The sequence below is a fragment of the Zootoca vivipara genome, chromosome 2, assembly GCF_965207765.1.
Source record: "Zootoca vivipara chromosome 2, rZooViv2.hap1.1, whole genome shotgun sequence".
Classification (NCBI taxonomy): Eukaryota; Metazoa; Chordata; class Lepidosauria; order Squamata; family Lacertidae; genus Zootoca; species Zootoca vivipara.
In genome coordinates, this window is record NC_142584.1 from 107,441,757 (window position 1) to 107,466,081 (window position 24,325).

General features: G+C 45.4%; 1 protein-coding gene across 2 annotated transcripts in view; it reads left to right on the forward strand.

Moving 5' to 3' along the window:
• The first annotated feature begins 4,301 nt into the window (after positions 1–4,301).
• Positions 4,302–24,325, forward strand: part of LOC118081057 (C-type lectin domain family 2 member B) — a 74,173-nt gene continuing 54,149 nt past the window's right edge. Inside the window, exons 1-6 of one of the 2 annotated variants that reach the window (XM_088663403.1) lie at positions 4,302–4,517; positions 7,500–7,598; positions 12,107–12,256; positions 14,319–14,473; positions 17,201–17,304; positions 18,204–18,627. In XM_088663403.1, coding sequence (XP_088519529.1) covers positions 4,433–4,517; positions 7,500–7,598; positions 12,107–12,256; positions 14,319–14,473; positions 17,201–17,304; positions 18,204–18,324 — 714 coding nt within the window. In that variant the 5' untranslated portion in view covers positions 4,302–4,432 and the 3' untranslated portion in view covers positions 18,325–18,627. Of the gene's footprint in view, positions 4,518–7,499; positions 7,599–12,106; positions 12,257–14,318; positions 14,474–17,200; positions 17,305–18,203; positions 18,628–24,325 lie in introns of those variants that run through there. The other variant, XM_088663411.1, reaches the window with a different exon arrangement.

The window sequence follows — 24,325 nt, forward strand, 5'->3', positions numbered from 1 at the left end:
TAACCCAGAGATGCATTTTAAATTAAAGGACACATTCTACTCATGTGAAAACATGCTGATTCCCAGACCGTCCACGGGCCGGATTGAAAAGATGATTGGGCCGCATCCGGCCCCCGGGCCTTAGGTTGGTCACCCCTGGCCTACATATTTGTTTCATTTTTGTATTTCTTATGCAACTCAAGGTGGTGTATGCAGACATCCCAAGTGTCGTCCTTTCAGGTTTACCACACCTATCAGCCAATCACCCATTCCCACCACCCTTCTGAGTTATACCCCTCCCCACCCTCTGACTATACAAAAGGGTCTGGTGAGTTCTGTTTCAGTGTATCTGAAGAAGTGTGCATGCACATGAAAGCTCATACTAATGACAAACTTAGTTGGTCTCTAAGGTGCTACTGGAAGGATGTTTTTTTTATTTTCTTTCAGACCCAGTCCTCCTTAGCATGGTTGCTCTGTCAAATGTCCCTCAGACCACAACCTGAGACTTGCCACAGTGGAGACAGTCTGCTCATTTTGGCACCACTTATATCCACTTCTACTTTTCTATGCCTCTGTCCTCATCAAAACAATGAAAGGATGTTTCACTTCACTTCCCCCAGCTTCCCCTTTCTTCAAGCATGCGGACCAAACAAACCCACACACTGGAAGGAACGAGCTGTTTCTCAAAGTGCAGGTTGGACGCTACATTTACCCGCAGGAAATTGAGGCCTAGAGAGTAATCTAGGGCAGCCTCAAAGGGAGTCAGCAGTTGAGGGAAACAGCAACTCTAGGAAAGTTGACATGGACGAAGCACCTTTTCTTTCTCCCTGAAGAAAGAAATGTTCCTAATTCCTGTCAGGCACAAAGTAACTTTAAATGACTTCATTCGAGATATTACAGCATTCCTGGTGGGTTGGAAGCTACATGTGGGCCTTGGGCCATTTTCAGGTGTGTCACAGTGCCATGGCCTACCCTACAGTGCCTCCTCAACCCGTTCTACCTCCTAGCCATCCCACAGCCTTTTTGTTGGAGCAATGGCAGCACCAACAACTCCTTGAATGCTGAGTAAAGGAGGGTGGGAGCCAGAGAAGTTGGCGGAGGGTCAGGGATGGGGAGAAAGGTCTCCTTCCTATGAAGAAAAATGTCCAGAGGAGATGTTGAAGAAAACTAGGGGAAAATGTTGATATTTGATATACGGTAATCATCATCAATAGGGATGAGGGTGGCGTTGTGGGTTAAACCACAGAGCCTAGGGCTTGCCAATCAGTAGGTCGGCGGTTCGAATTCCCATGACAGGGTGAGCTCCCGTTGCTCGGTCCCAACTCCTGCCAACCTAGCAGTTCGAAAGCACGTCAAAGTGCAAGTAGATAAATAGGTACTGCTACAGCGGGAAGATAAACGGCATTTCCGTGTGCTGCTCTGGTTTGCCAGAAGCGGCTTTGTCATGCTGGCCACATGACCTGGAAGCTGTACGCTGGCTCCCTCGGCCAATAATGAGAGATGAGCGCCGCAACCCCAGAGTTGGTCACGACTGGACCTAATGGCCAGGGGTCACTTTACCTTTACTTTTAATCATCATCAATAAATCAGGTGGAAACAGAAGAGAAGTGAGGAAAGTTGTTACAGGAGGAAGAAATGAAGATAAAAGGACAAGGGAGGATGGATGGAAAAAACCAGAAGTTTGGGTGTGGTGGTGGAATAAGAATCACATTCCCTCCAGAGCAAATGCCTCCATTTAACCTGAGGAAAGCTGAGCTATGCACAGAACTCCTTACCACAAGGAAGAATTTAACAATTTCCAATGATGGAGTGGTGTCTGTAATTTCCACCTGGTTCTGTGAAACTCGTCCTGCATCAGCCGCCATTTCGTGACCAGCTCTGTCCCTGCAACGCCATTTTGTGATTGCTGAGCCTCAATCACTTTCAGTCATTTCAAGGGCCTGGGAGCACTTCGTTAGAGAATCCCTGTGTTAGTGTATAAAGAACTAAAAGGCCTAAGTCAAGGTTAGCTGGAGGGCTGCCTTGCACTTTATTCACTGGCCAGATCACTGTGATCATCTAGAATAGCCCTCTTGACTTTCCCCACAGATATACTGTATATTATTCATTTAGTTTCTCCATGAACTAAAGCTTTTAGTGTTGCGGCACCAGTCCTTTGGAACACTGTTACAATGGGCCACTTACAATTGCAGTATTTTGTCATCTGCTGAAAACTTTTCTGTTTCAGCAAGCATTTATAGAGACTTGAATTTTTTTTTAGCATTGGTCATTTGTTCTGTATTTTCTGATTTTATAATTTCATGGTTCTTTGATATTTTTACTGTACACTGCACCATACAATTAGCAATTCATTACTATTCTTAAGAATAGTACATAGAATTCTGCTTTTTCCGTTGCCCCCCATCCGCTCCCACCAGTTACCAGTTATTTGTGCTGCAAAACTTTTTTTTTTTTTACACTTTGCAAAGCTTCAGAAGAGACTTGTCAACATTCGCAGCCTGTTTATTTGCCTCTACTGCGGTAAATAACTGTTATAAAAAGGAACAGCAACACCCCCAAAGTGTGGGCCTCCGGATGTGACCCTAATTGAGAAAATGTATCTCATTTTTGTTCTGAATTATAGTACTCAAGGGCCAGTCCTACCCTTAGGCACCTCAAGTAGCTGATTTTTGCCTGGAAAGAAAGGGTAGCAAATTGCTAGTTATTTAATTTGCCGTCATTTTATTTTCTTCCAGGGAGAGGTACTTGTGGGATTTTCTGCCTCAGGTGCCAATATAACTTGGCTGGCTTTCAGAAAGATGCACCTTGCCTCAGTGGTGTGTGTGTGTGTGTGTGTGTGTGTGTGTGTGTGTGTGTGTGTGTGCCATTTGCTGCTTCGCCTCAGGCAGCAAAATGAACTGGACAAGGCCTGACCAAGAATGAGGTGCTGTTTAAGAACTTGCCATTCGTGTGTTGCCATTACTGTAAAATAAATACAGTGGTACCTCGGGTTACAAATGCTTCAGGTTACAAACGCTTCAGGTTACAAACTCCGCTCACCCAGATATAGTACCTCAGGTTAAGAACTTTACCTCAGGATGAGAACAGAAATCGTGCTCTGGTGGTGCGGCAGCAGCAGGAGGCCCCATTAGCTAAAGTGGTGCTTCAGGTTAAGAACAGTTTCAGGTTAAGAACGGACCTCTGGAATGAATTAAGTTCTTAACCAGAGGTACCACTGTATATGGGTTTCCAAGTGGGGAATGCGGCCCTCCCAAGCTGTTGGAATCCAACTCAAACCAGCTGCCCCCAGCTTACATGGCACATAACCAGAGATTATTGGAGTTGCAACCCTGAAATGTCTGGAGGGTCACAAGTCCATCTCCTGGCATTTAGGCAACTGGCTTTTGCGTGTGTAGACCCTTTAACCTTCCCCAAATAAATTCAGACAAGACTCAAATTTTTGGTTTGTTTTTTGGCAGAATTTAGGCCACAACTTGATTACAATCAAGTGAGTGGTTGCATAGGCTCTGGTTCGACTAGCTCCCTGCACCCTTGCAGGCAGTGCTGACCCAGCCTTGAGTGACACCCGGCACAGTGGAAGGCGGGGTCAAGCCAGTCCACCAGCCAGATGCCCCCCCCCCGGGACTCTGGCTCAGGGCACAACCCCTCTCAGGGTTGACCAACCAAGAGTCCCAGGACCGCTCTGCCACCCCTATCACCTGAAACCAGAGCCTATCCACAACCTTACAAGTTGTGACGATTTGCTACACGGCAGGCGAAACCCAAATGGCACCAGCCAATCAGCCAAGTGGGGAAAATTCTTGCTGTGCCCCTGTCCCAGTGACAGACAACATACGACGGCATAGCAAGGTCATGTGTGCAAGCACTAAATATAGGGAGAGGTGGGCGGGTGTTCCGATGCACTGGCCCCAAAGAGAAAGCTCAGGGACACGTGCATGGGCTTAAATAGAGGTCCCTCGATACAAATTTGCTGGCATCCCATTGGTCTGATTGCACCCAGCATCACGGGACCTCCAATAGGGTGTTGTGGCCATCCAAACATTCCCACCAACAACACAGGGTCTGGTTGCCAGGTCACACTGCAACACATGCCCTCTTGTTGGGGAGGACCTGGTTAATGAAATGAAAGCACACAAAGGTTTTAAAAGAAAGTAGTGGACTTTTAACTTCAGTGTCCTTCTTGACCACAACAGCAGAGGCCATAGATGCGCAAGGGTCTTTCTCGACTGCAGCTACTTTCTTTAATGTTTCTCCTCCTCCTCCTGTAAGCACAGATGAATATAACCGCAACTGTACTTGGGGAAGGAGGGATGTCATTTAGCTGCTGTCACACAAAAGGGAGTTGATATGTAAGCAAGATAACATGAGCAGCTCAGTTTCCGTGAGTTTTACGTGGGTGTGAAGAAAGCTTCTCACTCCCATATAGTTCTACTCTCCAGAGTGACAGTTCAACATGGATGGAGCAGTTGTCTATGCAGACATAAAATTACCTGAAGTTTCCCCGTGCGGAAGAAACTTTGATTCAGTTCAGAAGCCAGGTATGTTGAGTTGATATCGGCGAATTATCTTGAACTGCTTGTGCAAGACGTAGGGGTTGAGGTTAGGGCCAGTTAAAAGCTGACGTAGGAGGGCCATGTGGCCCAGGCCTCAAATGCAGGCACACATTCGTGTTTTGGCAATTGCAAAGTTTTGCCTTTTTTTTTTTTATTGCATGGCAAACCAAAATGTGGCACTGTCTCAGCTTGTTGTTGTTCTTTAGTCGTTTAGTCGTGTCCGACTCTTCGTGACCCCATGGACCAGAGTACACCAGGCACTCCTGTCTTCCACTGCCTCCCCCAGTTTGGTCAAACTCATGTTCGTAGCTTCGAGAACACTGTCCAACCATCTCGTCCTCTGTCGTCCCCTTCTCCTTGTGCCCTCCATCTTTCCCAACATCAGGGTCTTTTCCAGGGAGTCTTCTCTTCTCATAAGTGAATAAGTGGTGTGATTTAGTAAAATACCTTCCTTCCTTCCTTCCTTCCTTCCTTCCTTCCTTCCTTCCTTCCTTCCTTCCTTCCTTCCTTCCATCATTTTTCTTTCTTTCGTGCTTTCTTTCACTAGATAATATGAATTATGCCATGTTGAAAAGTTTTTTAAAGTTCCTAAATATAAAATACGTCCATTCTGATGGCACAAGAGCAGACCATGGGGAATGTGTCCTCTATTCAGAAGGTAATTTTTGTTCGGTGCCTTGTTTTGTTTTTATGCGCCGACATTTCTTACATTTTTATTGCAACTCAAAAAGCTCAAAGTGGGCCAGGCCTCGCCGGATCTGTTAGGGGGCTTGAAATCAGTTTACAGAAACATGCTGTTCTTTTCAGCCTCAGTTAGAGCAGCTTTACACAAACTGAAGGAAGAAATGGGAGAAAATGTAACACTTGCTCACCATGTTTCTGAAGTGGTACCCGCAAAAGGGGATGAGCAAGGTGTTTCTGCATCTGAAGTATGGGACAAAGACTTGCCGCATTATTTGCTTCTGATTCTAAAGAGAATTGGGATAATCTGTGGATAATCCCTTTGCGGTCGGCCAACACATTTTGACTGAGGTGCTGTAGTGAATTTTTGTTCAGTCTCACATGTAAAGAAATGAAGCAATAATTCCCCGTATCCATTTGATATGGTTAGGATTGTACGGCTCCCTCATGCACTTTCTTGAAATGTAAAGGACTGGTGAACAGGAACTTTGGAGAACTTGTGCCACTTCAACAGATGACCTGATACCGTAGAAGTTCATGTGATTATATATATATATCCTGCCGAGAACAGATCGGCATGAGCATAACACCAATTTTTGTCTTCCTGTGGTTTTTTCATGTGCAATTTAAGATACTTGTTATTATCTACAAACTGGGACCTGAACATATTTGCATGGGAGTATTTTCACTCTTGTGAATTCATCTAAAGTTGTTAGAATTTCCAGGAAGACTTGGCAAAAGGTGGCATCTTTTGGGGATGTTAGGGACACAGGTGGCGCTGTGGGTTAAACCACAGAGCCTAGGGCTTGCTGATCAGAAGGTCGGCGGTTCGAATCCCTGCGACGGGGTGAGCTACCGTTGCTCGGTTCCAGCTCCTGCCAACCTAGCAGTTCGAAAGCACGTCAAAGTGCAAGTAGATAAATAGGGACCGCTACAGCGGGAAGGTAAACGGCGTTTCTGTGTGCTGCTCTGGTTCGCCAGAAGCGGCTTTGTCATGCTTGCCACATGACCTGGAAGCTGTACGCCGGCTCCCTCGGCCAATAATTAGAGATGAGCGCCGCAACCCCAGAGTTGGTCACGACTGGACCTAATGGTCAGGGGTCCCTTTACCTTTACCTTTATTGGGGATGTTAAATTGATGGTAATGGAAGCAGAATAATCTCTCTCTCTCTCTCTCTCTCTCTCTCTCTCTGTGTGTGTGTGTGTGTGTGTGTGTGTGTGTGTGTCGTGCGCACACACACACACACACACACACACACACACCACACACTCCTGTACAGTATCTACTTTCTGGACCTCTCTTCCAGATACTGCCCCTCTGAGCAAATCTCTACCTGCCTTTAGAAGGCATGTGGAAACATTTACATTTGCGTGTGCGTGGTGAGCTGGTTTGTGCTCTGTTGCTTGAAAGATTTATTTTTGTGGTTGACGCTGCTGTGATTTTGCTGAATTTGGTTTTATGTATTTTGTTGTACATTGGCTCTGGAGTTTCTGAGGAATGGCAGCTGAGAAACAAATGCCTTGCTGCTATTTACTTACTTACTTGCTTGCTTGCTCGTTGATTTTCTTATGTATTTCTATGCCACATAGGTCAGTTGGTAGGAGCATGGGACTCTTAATCTCAATGGTGTGGGTTTGAGCCCCACATTGGGTGAAAGATTCCTACATTGCAGGGGGGTTGTACTGGATGGTCTTTGTGGTCCCTTCCAACTCTAGAATTCTGTGGTTCTGGCCAAGGGATATCTAAAACGGCTCACAAAATAACCTGAAAACAAGTACAATAAAACCCAAACTGCACTAATCAGAGAACAAAATTAAGAAAAAAAATGTATTAAAAAATGGCACCAGGCTTAATAAAGAAGGAGGGTGAAAAGGTGGGGGCAGCACTAAATGACCAAAGGAAGGAAAAGAAGAGACAAAGTAGAGGCGGCCCTACCATCAGGCAAAGTGAGAAAAATTGGTTAGCCTCAGGTGCCAAAATGCCTTGGGCTAGCCCTAGTTTAGGCAGTAGAGAGTACAGTACATTTTAGCATGTAGCTAAAGGATTCTGGGCACAATTCGATCCACTGGTAACTGTTGGAGGCTGGGCCCATTTCTTAGTGGTCTCATTTTGGCTCCATTCCTTCTCGCCAGTTGAGCTCGCTATTGGAGGCAGTGGTGTTTTGCAGGCAAAGAGCCCCTGATTCATTCTCTGGCCAGGTAAAACCCCTACCTGCATATCATAAAAGCTGAACGCAGGCCTGCCTTGGAACATTATCCCCAATCTTTTCACCTGCGTTTTTGCAGAACACCAACTGTGCCCACGCTGGCATGGAATTATGCTGCAGGTTGGATGGGCTGGAAACATCATCCTGGTGGCGGCAGTGATAGTGATGGGAGTTTGGGGTAAGTATCATAACACGAGATTTGCACAAGACTTAATAATGAACTTCCCTGGAGCCCTGGGTGCCCGGGCACCCACAAAATTCCCCATGAAGGTGCCGGGCACCCACAAATTTTGGTGCCAGGGCCATGCATGCTGCATGGCACCCAGGGCCCCAGGCACCCACGATTGCAGGACCAAGCTGGCACTCCTGATTAAGTTGGACATTTTGTCTAGCAGAGGAAAGAGGGAGAATCAAACAACAAAGAACACAATCACCCATAAACTGATATGATTATTTATTAAAGCAATGTAGCAGGGAGGTTCACAAAGAACCTACACATTGCACCTAGATAGCTAGATACAGTAGATAGATAGGCAGGCAGGCAGGCAGTGAGGCAGTGAGGCAGGCAGGCAGGCAGGCAGGCAGGCAGGCAGGCAGGCAGGCAGGCAGGCAGACAGACAATCTGTCCCAAAGTTCTTTTTAACAAAGCCAGCCATGGGAGCCCCCAACTATGTGCATACAACTTGTATTTTGGATGGAGGTAGGTGGGAGCAGGGAATTGCTTAACCCTTTTCTCCTTGTTTCTTACTTCTCAAATTACCCTCCCTCCAGCTGCTTCCCCTTTTTAGTCTCTTCCCTTATAAGGGGGAAGCAGCCAGTGAAGGCAATTTTGAGTGAGGAAACAGTCAGAGGGGAAGACGTCGCTCAGTTCACTCACCGCCCCTCTGCGGAAGAATGCACCACCTGCAACTGATCTTTATTTATTTGTGGGGTTTTTAAAAAAGAAAGGTGGAGGAAAGCCACACAGAACGGATAAAAGTGGCCAATTAAATTGTGGTAGGCAACCATTTCTGCCTCTAGCTCACACACACCCCCGCCCCCGCACACACACTTTCCTCTGTCTTGAGGTTGTTTTCTCGCTGCCACTTCTGCCCTGGAGATATGCTTTTTAGAGCAACAGATAATGTTCTTATTTGAATTTTCAGTATTATTTTTTTTAAAAAAGAAAGGAGTAAAAATATGACCAACGAGAATGTTTCTGCAAACTTGAATGATTTCAGAACTGGCAGCACTTGCTTGGCAGAGAACGGCCATAGCATTTGCTTTGGGTGCAGAAGATCCAGATTTTCAGTTCCCAGCATCTCCAGGTAGAAGTGCTGGGAATGTCACCTGCCTGAAACCTGCAAGCATTTTTTTATGTTAACATAAGCTAAATGGGTGAGCACAGAATAGCCTGGTGTTGAATCACATGAGTCAGCAGTGTGATGCAGCAGCTAAAAAAGCCAATGCAATTCTGGGCTGCATCAATAGGAGTATAGCATCTAGATCAAGGGAAGTAATAGTACCACTGTATTCTGCTCTGGTCAGACCTCACCTGGAGTACTGTGTCCAGTTCTGGGCACCACAGTTCAAGAAGGATACTGATAAGCTGGAACGTGTCCAGAAGAGGGCAACCAAAATGGTCAAAGGCCTGGAAACGATGCCTTATGAGGAACGGCTTAGGGAGCTGGGTATGTTTAGCCTGGAGAAGAGAAGGTTAAGGGGTGATATGATAACCATGTTCAAATATATAAAAGGATGTCATATAGAGGAGGGAGAAAGGTTGTTTTCTGCTGCTCCAGAGAAGCGGACACGGAGCAATGGATTCAAACTTCAAGAAAGAAGATTCCACCTAAACATTAGGAAGAACTTCATGACAGTAAGAGCTGTTCGGCAGTGGAATTTGCTGCCAAGGAGTGTGGTGGAGTCTCCTTCTTTGGAGGTCTTTAAGCAGAGGCTTGACAGCCATCTGTCAGGAATGCTTTGATGGTGTTTCCTGCTTGGCAGGGGGTTGGACTGGATGGCCCTTGTGGTCTCTTCCAACTCTATGATTCTATGATTCTATGAATAGCTGGCTGTAGAGTCAGCATGCTCTTCAGCAATGCAACATAGTCCAGTCTTCAAACTTAAGCAGGAAACATTTTTGCTATGATCTATAAGAGACTGGCATGAAATACTTGAACACTGGGAATTTTCACTGCGTGAAGTCAAGCTGTTGCATTTATGGGTTCAGCCAATTAATTATTGGTTTTGGAAATTAACACTGCCTTGTTTTTAAATTATAAACATGCATGTATGGAAATCTGATGCAATAAACAATGAAAGTTGGAATAATAATAATAATAATAATAATAATAATAATAATAATAATAATAAATGATCAGGGCGGCTAACACCAATAAAATTACAATAGGACATGAAAGAAAAGAAAAGAATTGATTAAAATACAGATTAAAATACAATATTAAAATTTAAAATGCAGCCTCATTTTAAGTAGTCCATAAATCCAAACCACGAGGGAGGACAACACAGGGGTCAGACTGAATCCAACCCAAAGGCCAGGCAGAACAGCTCTGTCTTGCAGGCCCTGCGGAAAGATGACAAATCCCGCAGGGCCCTGGTCTCCTGTGAAAGAGCGTTCCACCAAGTTGGGGCCAATACTGAAAAGGCCCTGGCCCTAGTTGAGGCCAATCTAGCCACCTTATGGCTCGGGATCTCCAGAATATTGTTGTTTATGGACCTTAAGGTCCTCCGCGGGGCATACCAGGAGAGGCGGTCCCGTAGGTACGAGGGTCCCAAGCCGCATAGGGCTTTAAAGGTCAAAACCAGCACCTTAAACCTGATCCTGTACTCCACCGGGAGCCAGTGCAACTGGTAAAGCACTGGATGCATGTGATCTCGCTGCCAGGACCCCGTAAGGAGCCTCACCGTGGCATTCTGCACCCGCTGGAGTTTCTGGGTCAGCTTCAAGGGCAGCGAGTTACAATAATCAAGCCTGGAGGTGACCATCGCATGGATCACTGTGGCCAGATCAGGGCGAGAGACTACATAACCCTTGTGGCCTATTCAGACTCTACAATTCTATGATTCTAACTGAGGCAAAAGCATCCTTCTTCTTTCAGTATTTTCAAGCTAGCCATGTTGACCCAGGGGTCAGCAAACTTTTTCAGCAGGGCGCCGGTCCACTGTCCCTCAGACCTTGTGGGGGGGGGGGGGCGGGGTATATTTTGGAGGAAAAAAATGAACGAATTTCTATGCCCCACAAATAACCCAGAGATGCATTTTAAATAAAAGGACACATTCCACTCATGTAAAAACACGCTGATTCCCGGACCGTCCATGGGCCAGATTTAGAAGGTCAAATTTAGATTGGGTCGAATCTGGCCCCTGGGCCTTAGTTTGCCTACCCATGATGTTGACCATGGTCTGCTAAGGAAACATGGCCATTTAAGAGAGATAAACCAATTTGGAGACCTCGTGATAAACAAACAGAAGCAACAACTTCTGAGTAAGATATATAGCAGAATTATGAGTGCGGGCATATCTAAGAATTCATATCCATGTGATTATGAGAAAGAATTGATGGGGGGGATGTCTCAGAAGAAGTAGACATGGATGCAACCACATATCCTACAGCAGACTCTGTGCACAAATTTAAAATAAATATATACAGATTAGTATTCCAGTGGTATCTGAGACCTATATGGCTTAAACATATATACAGCAGCCCAGTTTAGATACGGTGGAGGTAAAAGGTAATGGTAAAGGGACCCCTGACCATTAGGTCCAGTTGTGTCCGACTCTGGGGTTGCAGCGCTCATCTCGCGTTATTGGCCGAGGGAGCTGGCGTTTGTCCACAGACAGCTTCCGGGTCATGTGGCCAGCATGACTAAGCTGCTTCTGGTGAACCAGAGCAGCGCACAGAAAGGCCTTCCCACTGGAGCGGTACCTATTTATCTACTTGCACTTTGACGTGCTTTCGAACTGCTAGGTGGGCAGGAGCTGGGACCGAGCAACGGGAGCTCACCCCGTTGCAGGGATTCAAACTGCCGACCTTCTGATTGGCAAGCTCTAGACTCTGTGGTTTAACCCACAAAGCCACCTGGGTCCCTACAGCGCCACCTGGGTCCCTGGGTGGAGGTGAAGAGAACCAAATCAGAACTTGCTTCATATTTGGGGGGGGGGTCCTAGCTATAACATAATGATTTTGGGAAAGCTGTAATAAATTAATTAAACTTACAACAGGCAAAAACATTTGCTTTTAAGTTTTGAACTTTATCGTGTTTGTTTTGCTTTACTGTGATTTTTTTTAAAAAAATTGTTATTTTACATTGATCGTTTGCTCATTTTACGAAGCTGCTTTGAATCCATAAGGATTCTAAAATAAATAAAAATATAAAAAATCTCGGCCCCTTGCTAGCTTCAGAAGGACAGCTTGGTCTTTGCAAAGCAGCTTTACGAATCCCTGTAGAAGTCAGCAGAGCAGCATCACCCAACCTGGTGCCCTCCACGTTTTGGACTAAAACTCCCACCAGTCCCATCATGGCCATGCTGGCTGAGGCTGCTGGGAGTTGTAGTTCCAGACACCTAAAAGACACCAAAGTGGAGGGCGCTGTGGAGCTTGCTCATCAGCCAGCAGTATTATCAAGCTTTAAACTTGCAACATAGTAAAAAAACAAAATATGCCTAAATCTTTCTACTCCCCAGTTATAAATAAAACTCCACAGGATCCTGAAAAACAGGTCAAAGCATCTGAATGGTCTCCAAACACACCTCAGTACAGCCCTGCAGGATGTGAAGGAAACAAAGCAACAGAGGATTTCAGGTCTACTCTGAAACAAAAATTGTGTGAGACGGGTAAATTCATTTCATAAGTTACTGCGACATGCTTATTGCTTTTATCTGCCTCTGCTGCGCTTTCCAAGTAAACTGTCCTTTCTAAAAAAAAAAAAGTATTCTAAATGTATAGCGACACCTAGTGCTCAGCTCTGGAAAATGCAGCCCTGAAAGCAATTTTCAGCTGAAGCACAGTAAACCCACAACTTATACAGGGGTCACATTGTGGGGAATTGCCCCTGAAGCCGGAATCGCATACAGTGGTACCTCGACTTACGAAGGCGATCCATTCTGCAGCGCTCTTCGTAAGTCGAAACCTTTGGATGTCAAAGCGTCCATTCTGCGCAAGCGTGATTTTGTGCTTCTGCGCATGCGCAGACCGCACACACCGCTTCTGCGCAGGCGCAGAACGCACACGCGGTGAAAATACTTCTGGGTTTGCCGACTTCGTAAGTCGAAACCTTCGGAAGTCGAGGCATTCGGAAGCCGAGGTACCACTGTATAGTCAAAGCACATTGAATTCTACGGTGGCTGGGATTGCCAAAGTCACTTTTCTGAGAACCCCTCCCCCTTTGTTGTTATTTTAATTTTTTGCCACACGTGGAAAGCTGAACGTGTTAAATATGTGTGTACCATAAGTTATGGGCTTACCGTACTGGAGACTGTTTCTATTATTTTAACATTTGGTAGGGCTGGCCCAAGACATTTTGCCACCTGAGGCAAACCACAAAATGGCGCCTTCCCCATGAGGGAAGAAGGGGTGAGTGAAGATCTACATTGGGAACTAGGGAAGGAATCAAATCAAATGAGAGGTGAAGTGGGAATCAAAGGCTATCATGGGGGGGGGTGGTGGCTCTGAATCCCACCAGGTGTAGGTACAGCCAAAAAGACCCCAGAGGGCAGCCCTTGCCATTTCCTTCTGGCGGGAAAGACTAGTAGTGCCTCCTATTTGTCAAGAGTCAGCCGTAGAGGGGGCATTGCAGTGTTTATGCCGAGGAGGCATAAAATCCAGCCTCCAATGATCATGCTACAGTCATTGTTGGCACCACAGTGGCAGCAGCAGTGGGCAATGCCTCCTTGAATGCTGGATCTGCTACACCTATGGATCCAACTGCCTGAGGCAGTTGCCTCCCCTTGCCCAATGGGTGGGCCAGCCCTGAAACACACATGGTACACAATGTAAGATTAACACCTTTTCCTGCCCAAAGGATTTATATTCTGCATTAGACTGAGGGAGAGGTGGGAAGCTGGCATTTGTACTAAGAAGAAACTTCCCACAATCTCATTTGATGAGTTGTCAGTTTCTCTGCATTTGTTCTAGAGTCACAGGCACTATGGGTGCAATCCTAACCCCCTAGTGTTAATATTGAGGAAGGAGAGGGCCCTAGACTGGTACATAAGGCCTCTCCATCCATCTCTCCACTGCTGACAGTGCCTGTGGCGCGGGTGGCGCTGTGGTCTATACCACAGAGCCTAGGGCTTGCCGATCAGAAGTTTGACAGTTCGAATCCCCGTGAAGAGGTAAGCTCCCATTCCTCGGTCCGTGCTCCTGCCAGCGTAGCAGTTCGAAAGCACATCAAAGTGCAAGTAGATAAATAGGTACTGCTCGGGCGGGAAGATAAACGGCATTTCCGTGTGCTGCTCTGTTTCGCCAGAAATGGCTTAGTCATGCTGGCCACATGACCCGGAAGCTGTACGCCGGCTCCCTCGGCCAATAAAGCGAGATGAGCGCCACAACCCCAGAGTCGTCCGCGACTGGACCTAATGGTCAGGGGTCCCTTTACCTTTACCTTTTACTCCCAGCCTGAGGTTTGGATTGCCCTGTGCATATCTTTGGCCACATTCTGTTTGCTGAGCCTCAGTTCTTTGAAACTGACAGAATACCATACATTTACTACTAATACCACCAAGACTTCTGTTATTCTCCAGCTAATAATCAATCATATGCAAATAACATCGTTCTGTAAACTGCTGCGAGAGATCTGTTGCTCATGAAGCTGAATGATGAAAGACTAGCCTGAAAAGTACAGATTGTGTGGGGTATAAATCCAAATTAAAAACAATGGGAATTTCTTCTTCTTAGGGAATGGAAGTTGCCACCTGTGCCCCACGCAGTGGTACCCGCACAAGAATAAATGCTACTGGTTTTCTAAAACAATTCAGTCCTGGAAGAAGAGCAAGGAAGACTGTATAGCCAAGAAGTCTCACCTACTAATGATTGATGGTCAGGAAGAACAGGTACACAATATTCAATCCAGACAATGATTCCCCCCCCCTCTTTCATGCTTTATCTCTATTACAGAATAGAGATATTCGCCCTTATTAATGCGTAAGCCAGCAATGTGAAGGATCACTGTCAAAATTAGGATACAGTTCACCATAGATTTGAAGGGGCACAGAAGTACATATGGGGAACTTTCATGCTTTGAGATCCATATGTTCATGTGACTACACGTCATCAGAAGAACCCAGGTGATTAGGCCAAAGACTCATCTAAGTCTAGCAGTCCATTCCCACAGTGGCCAACCAGATCCTTGCAATCTAGTTAGGAGGTTATCAACGCATGAACTGCAGTGCATGTATTTACTTTAGATGGGGTAAGATTCAGCGCATCGCTAAGGAGATCGCTCCATCAGAGCAAGCATCTCTGCTTGCCTAATGGAACTTATCTCCCCCTCTCCTCCTCCCCCCATGTGCTGTTCTGGGGTTCTCCTGACCGCCCAGAGCCAATCTGGGGGAGGAATGGGGGCCCCAGGAGGAGGGAGAAATTCCCTTTGCACAAGCAGGAGTCATTGCACTGACACCTACTAATGCAATTATTGTGGGAATGTTAAGGAAAGTAGGAGAGGATATATTGATTAAATATTATCCCTCCTCACTCATGCTAGTGAGCAAGCAGCAGAGCACGTTTCATTGCACATTGCTGGAAGCAAGTTGATCGATTCGTTAGAATCGTTTAAGTTAAGCGATCCAGTCTGGCTTGTCCAGTCTGGACTGTTCCTGGTAAAATTTCCCTTCCATTTCCCTCCTAAAATAATAATACAGTGGTACCTCTACTTACGAATTTAATGCGTTCCGAACGCACATTCGCAAGTCGAAAAAAAAATTGTAAGTCGAATCCCATAGGAATGCATTGGGAGAAAAAAATCGTAAGTAGAAGCAACCCTATCTAAAAATTCGTAAGTAGAAAAAATCCTATTTAAACCGCATCCAAGATGGCTGACAGAGCTCCGTTCGTAAGTAGAAACATTCGTAAGTAGAGTTATTCGTAAGTAGAGGTACCACTGTAATAATAACACGTCAGTCTTCTTTAAAAATAAGAGTAAAGTTCACTTACATTCAGTTCATAGCAGTAAATCTGAAGGCAGGCTTTATCTTGTGATTGCAGTTACATTTGGAGAGCAAAGAAATCTGAGCTAGGAAGGAAAAAAGGAAGATGACTTTGCAGGGTCTGCTAGGGTCACGCCCATCTACCTGGTCACACACAGGAGGAGGAGGCTCCAGAGCAGGTATGACAGGAAGTCCTCCCTATCTGGAGCACCGTTCCCCTGTGTGTCTACTCTAGGCAACAGGAAGTGTTGCATTGACTGCTTCAGTGAAGATACATCCCACTACTATTTAATTGAATCTGACCCATTAGCAACAGCTGACTTACCAGCCAAAGCTGATAAAAAGGCACTCCTTGCCACAGAGGCCACTTGCACCTCGAGTGACAACAGTGGTTCAAGATGTAGTACCCTGAAGCTACATACCACTGCTCTATTCCTTGGAACCGAGAACCACTCACCCACAAAGCCTCTGTATTCCCAGAGTATAGACTGCAGGGAGGGTGTTGGGGAAGAATATCAAGGAGGGGGCATCCTTGTCCTCATATCAACCTGGAAGGAGAATCCCAAAGAGAAGTTCCCTGTCATGTGTCTTCTTCAGGGCTGCCTCCTCAGCACCAAATTGTAGGCGGCAGACTGCTGCACTGAGGCAGCCAGCAATTTCTGGCTCCATTGTGGGATGTGAAACACAAGAGCAGTCAAGTACAACATCCCTAGAGTGGACATAGACCAGCCAGTCGGAATTTCCTGTTTCCTTCTGGGCTGAGACAGACCTCCTCTGCATGAAGTGGGTGTGGCTTCACCTGTGTGCAGGTAACACAAAAGCACTGGGCTGCAGCCATGTTCTCTCTCTTTTGACTTCACTCTCAAAGGGACAATGTCTCCTTAACCAGAAATGTTTCCAGCCAAGAAAGGACAAAGGAGCTATCTCCCTATCATGTAGTCTCCAAGGGTATATATCTTTTCTAAGCTAGTCTGCCTTCTGGGATCATATTGTGAACAGGGTGGTGTGAGTAAACTCTTTTTATACTCTTACACAAGGCTGTGTCGTGTCTTATCTTTTAGGAGGGAATAAAAGGGGGAAATACCAGGACAGTATTATTATAGAGGTTTTAGCAAACCTGAGCAAACGCTGCTGCTGTGAGTTTAAAAGGGGAATGTACCTCTGCTAATTTGTGGAGCTTGTTAACAAAGTTGGAATAGTTACAGGTAGGTAGCCGTGTTGGTCTGAGTCGAAGCAAAATAAAAAAATTCCTTCAGTAGCACCTTAAAGACCAACTAAGTTTTTATTTTGGTATGAGCTTTCGTGTGCATGCACACTTCATCAGATAGTGTATCTGACGAAGTGTGCATGCACACGAAAGCTCATACCAAAATAAAAACTTAGTTGGTCTTTAAGGTGCTACTGAAAGTTGGAATAGGATATAATCAAATAATATATCCTCTCCTGCATCCCTGAGCATTCCCACATCCATGACCTAGCTGCAAAAGAATTTAAATGCTTCTCACCCAAGCAATAGTCTTCACTGCAAAAAAATAAAAAAAAATGGGCATGTGAAGGCTATCGGGATTTGTGAGGGCAGGTGTAGGTGCTAAGACCTATTCCCCAGCTCCTGTTTGATTAAATCATATTTTATAGGAATTCGTCCAGAAGAATGAGAAGCAAGTATGGGTTGGACTTAGCGTGTCATCGCCAAAGAAAAAATGGATCTGGATCAATGGCTCTTTGTTAAAAGAGAAATTGTGAGTAGTGAAACACCCGTGTAGGAAAAAATGGTGCAAATCAATAGTTTTGCATGGTGAACTTGCAATAAGAGCTACGATAAAGAATGCTGTAGATGTGTCAGGGACTGGGCTGAGGAGGAATGGTGGAGACTGCCCCCCACCCCCGGACATTCCCAAGAGGAGGAGGACAGTATATATTTAGAACAGTGGTTTGCAGAAGGTCATAGTTCAGAGGCTGCAGAAGGGAGAAGCTGGGAAATCTTGGGAAAGGAGCAGCAGGAAGAAGAAACACCAGGGGAGAAAGAGCTGACAGACTCAGTGTCTTTAGAAATCATTCCAGGACGGACACACACACACACACACAGGACCCAGCGGGCATTGAGAGCAGAATAACGGAAAGCTCAGAGGCAGAAAGCACAGATCAGCTGACGCAGGGATGACATATAATAGGAAAGACGGAGGGGGTGGGACTTTACTCAAAACAATGTCATTATACCAATACCTTGGTAAGAGCTTCTTGTTTTTCCATTACCGGCCGCCTGCCATGAGGGAGGGGGGTTGGATTGATTCCCTGAAGCCTGGCAAGAGGTTACCATGTCTATACACGATGAGCTCTGCTCATCTTTTCTACACAAAGCATACGCCAAATTGCCTGCTGATACATCAGCCCTGTTGAATTCACTAGAGCTACCTTGTTCAACACTTTCATTTCTTAGATTTCTGCTCCATCTTTCTTCCATCATGGAAGATGTCATACCTCCCTCACAGAGGGTGGCGTACATGGGGTTCTCAGTCAGTCAGTCATCCAGGTATTGACCAGACCTAGACCTACTTAGCTTCAGCAAGACCTTCAGGGTGTACTGAGGAATTTCAATGTATACGTACATTGACGGTGGTTTCATCCCTTCTCGCCACAGATTTCCAGCAATGCAACCTGAAGAAGGCAGCTGTGGCGCTTTAGAAGACAATAAAATCTATTCTGAGCTGTGCAGCACAGAGCTTAAATGGGTTTGTCAGAAGGGATCTGTGCTCATTTGAGTATCTTCATGTGTCCCCATTCATAATTAGCTACACACACTCCTTTCGACATCTTGTTCTCCATACTAAAAAAACCCTCAAGGACCTTCTTGGCGGCTACTCCCAGACTTTGGAACTCCCTCCCTAGAGAAGCCAGACTGACTCCCTCCTTGTTGTCCTTCCTCTGGCAGGTGAAGACTTTCTTGTTCCAACAGGCTTTGGAGAACTGACTGTTTCTAATGAAAGGGGTGGTGCCATGCTGTTTTTATTGTGATTATTTGTATAGTTTTAATAGATTAAATATGTGTATATATGCAATTTTAATTCTATCAGTGTTTAATTGTTTGTTTAACTACTGTTTTTCTTATTTGTTTTTAGCTGTTCTTATTTTTCTCTGTAAGCCGTCTTGAGTTTCAGTCAGGGGAAAAGCCAGGGAATGAATGAATGAATGAATGACAATAATAATATTATAATAACACTAGCTGTACCCGGCCATGCATTGCTGTGGCTGAGTCTAATATTGGATGTGAGTTTTGTTGGCAGGTAAGACACAGACAGCAGGGTTGTGTTGAATGTAGAGAAGGCCCCCCTGCCCCCCATTTCATAGGCCCCCAAAAAAGACTCTGGCCGTCTTCGTCAGAGTAGGAGTCGATGGGCAGGCGTTCCCATGTACCCGGCACCCCGACCTCTGCTACTAATCGGGTTTCACTTGTTTATTTATTGTTCAGGCCAGGCAATGGAGGGGAGGTCATTCTTTTAGGTAACTTGGTTCAGAGCAATTTGGGGCTTTATATGAAAGTAACCTTAAATGTCTGTCTTGGTGGCTAATAGACAGCCAGATCCCCTAGCATGGTCAATTAGATAACACCACTTCTCTCTTTGGTTATAGTAAGTGCCCTCATAAGTTATCCAAACCTGGCTTTGACTGTAAATTTGCAATATAGATTACAAAATAAATGGATGATTGAAAGGATAAAGTGGCACATAAGACACCCACTAAACCATTAGATACTGGGTGGATGATGTAGAAAACTAATGGACTGGATGATGGGCTTGAGGGCATCCTGAGCAAGTTAGAATCATAGAATCATAGAATCATAGAGTTGGAAGAGACCACAAGGGCCATCCAGTCCAACCCCCTGCCAAGCAGGAAACACCATCAAAGCATTCCTGACAGATGGCTGTCAAGCCTCTGCTTAAAGACCTCCAAAGAAGGAGACTCCACCACACTCCTTGGCAGCAAATTCCACTGCCGAACAGCTCTTACTGTCATGAAGTTCTTCCTAATGTTTAGGTGGAATCTTCTTTCTTGAAGTTTGAATCCATTGCTCCGTGTCCGCTTCTCTGGAGCAGCAGAAAACAACCTTTCTCCCTCCTCTATATGACATCCTTTTATATATTTGAACATGGTTATCATATCACCCCTTAACCTTCTCTTCTCCAGGCTAAACATACCCAGCTCCCTAAGCCGTTCCTCATAAGGCATCGTTTCCAGGCCTTTGACCATTTTGGTTGCCCTCTTCTGGACACGTTCCAGCTTATCAGTATCCTTCTTGAACTGTGGTGCCCAGAACTGGACACAGTACTCCAGGTGAGGTCTGACCAGAGCAGAATACAGTGGTACTATTACTTCCCTTGATCTAGATGCTATACTCCTATTGATGCAGTCCAGAATTGCATTGGCTTTTTTAGCTGCTGCATCACACTGCTGACTCATGTCAAGTTTGTGGTCTACCAAGACTCCTAGATCCTTTTCACATGTACTGCTCTCAAGCCAGGTGTCTCCCATCCTGTATTTGTGCCTTTCATTTTTTTTGCCCAAGTGTAGTACTTTACATTTCTCCTTGTTAAAATTCATCTTGTTTGCTTTGGCCCAGTTGTCTAATCTGTTAAGGTCATTCTGAAGTGTGATCCTGTCCTCTGGGGTGTTAGCCACCCCTCCCAATTTGGTGTCATCTGCAAACTTGCTCAGGATGCCCTCAAGCCCATCATCCAAGTCATTGATAAAGATGTTGAACAAGACTGGGCCCAAGACAGAACCCTGTGGCACCCCACTAGTCACTACTCTCCAGGATGAGGAGGAGCCATTGATGAGCACCCTTTGGGTTCGGTCAGTAATCCAGCTACAAATCCACTGAATGGTAGCATTGTCTAGCCCACATTTTACCAGCTTCTTTACAAGAATATCATGGGGCACCTTGTCAAAGGCCTTGCTGAAATCAAGATAGGCTACATCCACAGCGTTCCCTTCATCTACCAGGCTTGTAATTCTGTCAAAAAATGAGATCAGATTAGTCTGACATGACTTATTTTTCAGGAACCCATGCTGACTTTTAGTGATCACAGAGTTTCTTTCTAGGTGCTCACAGACTGTTTGCTTAATGATCTGCTCTAGAATCTTTCCTGGTATTGATGTCAGGCTGACTGGGCGGTAATTGTTTGGGTCCTCTCTTTTCCCCTTTTTGAAAATAGGGACAACATTTGCCCTCCTCCAGTCTGCTGGAACTTCGCCTGTTCTCCAGGAATTTTCAAAGATTATTGCCAGTGGTTCTGAAATCACCTCTGCCAGTTCTTTTAATACTCTTGGATGTAGTTCATCTGGCCCTGGAGACTTGAATACATCTAAACTAGCCAAGTATTCTTGTACTACCTCCTTACTTATTCTGGGCTGTGTTTCCCGGGCTGAATCATCTGCTCCATATTCTTCAGGTTGGGCGTTGTTTTCTTTCTTGGAGAAGACTGAGGCAAAGAAGGCATTGAGGAGTTCTGCCCTTTCTCTGTCCCCTGTTTGCATTTCACCATCTTCTCCTCTGAGTGACCCCACTGTTTCCTTGTTTTTCCTTTTGCTACGGACATACCCATAAAAGCCCTTTTTGTTGCTTTTAACCTCTCTAGCGAGCCTGAGTTCATTCTGTGCTTTAGCTTTTCTGACTTTGTCTCTACACGTGCTGGCTATATGTTTGAATTCCTCTCTGGAGATTTCCCCCCTTTTCCATTTTTTGTACATATCCCTTTTAAATCTTAACTCAGTCAAAAGTTCTTTAGATAGCCAGCCTGGCTTCTTTAGGCACCTTCCATGTTTCCGTCTCATTGGTATTGCCTGAAGTTGTGCTTTTAATATCTCCCTTTTAACAAACTCCCAACCATCATGAACTCCCTTCGCTTTTAGTATTACTGTCCATGGGATTTCACCCAGCGTTTCCCTAAGTTTTCTGAAGTCGGTTTTCTTAAAGTCTAGAATTTGGACCTTAGTATGCTTGGTTGCTCCTTTCCGCTGGATAATAAACTCCAGAAGAGCATGGTCACTCCCACCTAATGATCCTGCCACTTCTACCCCACTAACCAAGTCATCACTATTGGTTAGGACCAGATCTAAAATGGCTGATCCTCTTGTTGCTTCTCCCACTTTCTGGACAATGAAGTTGTCTGCAAGGCCAGTGAGGAATCTGTTCGACCTTATGCTCTTGGCTGAGTTTGACATCCAACAAATATCAGGATAGTTGAAATCCCCCATTACTACTATCTCACTTCCTTTGGAATGCTTGGCCATCTGTTCCAGGAAGGCATCATCTGTGTCCTCAGTTTGGCTTGGGGATCTATAGTAAACTCCCACAATGAGATCACTGTTGTTTTTCTCTCCCTTAATTTTGACCCAGATACTCTCAATTTGGCTTTGAAGTTTTAAATCCTGGATCTCTTCACAGGTATACATATCCCTAACATATAAAGCTACTCCTCCTCCTTTCCTGTTTGGTCTATTTCTCTTAAATAGATTGTATCCCTCTATTACTACATTCCAGTCATGAGACTCATCCCACCAGGTTTCAGTGATGCCTATTATGTCATATTTAGTTTGCTGTACCAAGAGCTCAAGTTCATCTTGTTTATTTCCCATGCTCTGTGCATTAGTATACAGACATTGAAGACCGTTGATCATTCCCCCATGTCTCTTATTTAAGGATATTTTCGTCCCACCACTAGGTCTGCATGCTGCTTGCTCCATTTGGTCCTTGACATTTGGATGATCATCTTCAGCATTTGATAGACTCCTACCTTCAGGACCACTGTCTCCCTCCCCCACATAAGTCAGTTTAAAGCCCTCCTGATGAGGTTTTTGAGTTTTGTGGCAAAAACATTCCTCCCAACTTTTGTGAGGTGCAGTCCATCACTTGCCAGAAGTCCATCTTCAAGAAACTGCAGACCGTGATCTAGGAATCCAAACCGTTCCTGTTTGCACCATTTGCGAAGCCAGTTGTTCACTTCCCCTATTTTTCCCTCTCTCCCTGGGCCATGTCGTTCAACTGGGAGGACAGAAGAGATGACAATTTGTGCATCTAATTGCTTCAACTTCCTGCCCAGAGCCTCATAATCATTTTTGATCTTCTGTAAGCTATGGCTTGCAGTGTCATTGGTTCCCACATGCACCAAAAGGAAGGGGTATTTGTCGGTGGGTTTTATGATTCCTTGCAGCCGTTCTGTTACATCTTTGATCTTGGCCCCAGGTAGACAGCACACCTCTCGAGACATCTTGTCAGGCCCACAGATCACTGCTTCTGTACCCCTCAGTAGGGAATCCCCTATCACCACTACACGCCTCTTCATAGGCTTGGTTGGGATTCTTCCATGTGCTGTCCCTTCCAAGGTTACCTGCATATTCCCGGAGGACTGACTTTGCTGCTCGTCTTCATATTCCTCATCAACTGTGATGAGGGAGAGATCCTCAGGTGGAGTCTGTTCCTCGTCTTCCATGAGCACTTCAAAACGGTTGTGTAATTCTAAGCACTCAGAGCGATCCCTGGGCCTTCTACTTCTATGAGTCACGTTCCTCCATACATCTGGCTGCTGTGTTGGGGAACTGACCTCCTCCTCAGGGAGATCCCCTGTCTCCTCCTTGGTGCAGACAGTGTGCTCTGCTGCATCCAAGAAAAGCTCCAGCTCCTTAATTCTCTGGAGCGTAGATACACGCCCCTGAAGCTGCTGCACCTTCTCTTCCAGAAGGGGAACCTTGTTTTCTAGTAGGGCAACCAACTTGCAATTGTTGCACGTGTAGCTACCCACATCCTTTGGCGAGAAAACAAACATTGCACAGGAATTGCAGGTGACAACGGTTGTTCCCTCCACCTCCATCTTGAAAACCTTGAAGTCAAGGGGGAAGAGGAAGAGGCCTAGGTCCCCCCTAACAAACGTGTCAGACTTGCTGCCCTAGATCAAAAAGATGGGTCAAACTGCGCGCGCCGCTAGTTTGCAGATGACACCAAATTGGGTGGGGTGACTAATACCCCAGAGGACAGGATCACACTTCAAAATGACCTTAACAGATTAGACAACTGGGCCAAAGCAAACAAGATGAATTTTAACAAGGAGAAATGTAAAGTACTACACTTGGGCAAAAGAAATGAAAGGCACAAATACAGGATGGGTGACACCTGGCTAATCACAGCGTTTCTTTCTAGGTGCTCACAGACCGTTTGCTTAATGATCTGCTCTAGAATCTTTCCTGGTATTGATGTCAGGCTGACTGGGCGGTAATTGTTTGGGTCCTCTCTTTCCCTCTTTTTGAAAATAAGGACAACATTTGCCCTCCTCCAGTCTGCTGGAACCTCGCCTGTTCTCCAGAAATTTTCAAAGATTATTGCCAGTGGTTCTGAAATCACCTCTGCCAGTTCTTTTAATACTCTTGGATGTAGTTCATCTGGCCCTGGAGACTTGAATACATCTAAACTAGCCAAGTATTCTTGTACTACCTCCTTACTTATTCTGGGCTGTGTTTCCCCTGCTGAATGATCAGCTCCATATTCTTCAGGTCGGGCATTGTTTTCTTTTTTGGAGAAGACTGAGGCAAAGAAGGCGTTGAGGAGTTCTGCCCTTTCTCTATCCCCTGTTCGCATTTCACCATCTTCTCCTCTAAGTGACCCCACTGTTTCCTTGTTCTTCCTTTTGCTACACACATAAAAGCCATTTTTGTTGCTTTTAACCTCTCTAGCAAGTCTGAGTTAATTCTGTGCTTTAGCTTTTCTGACTT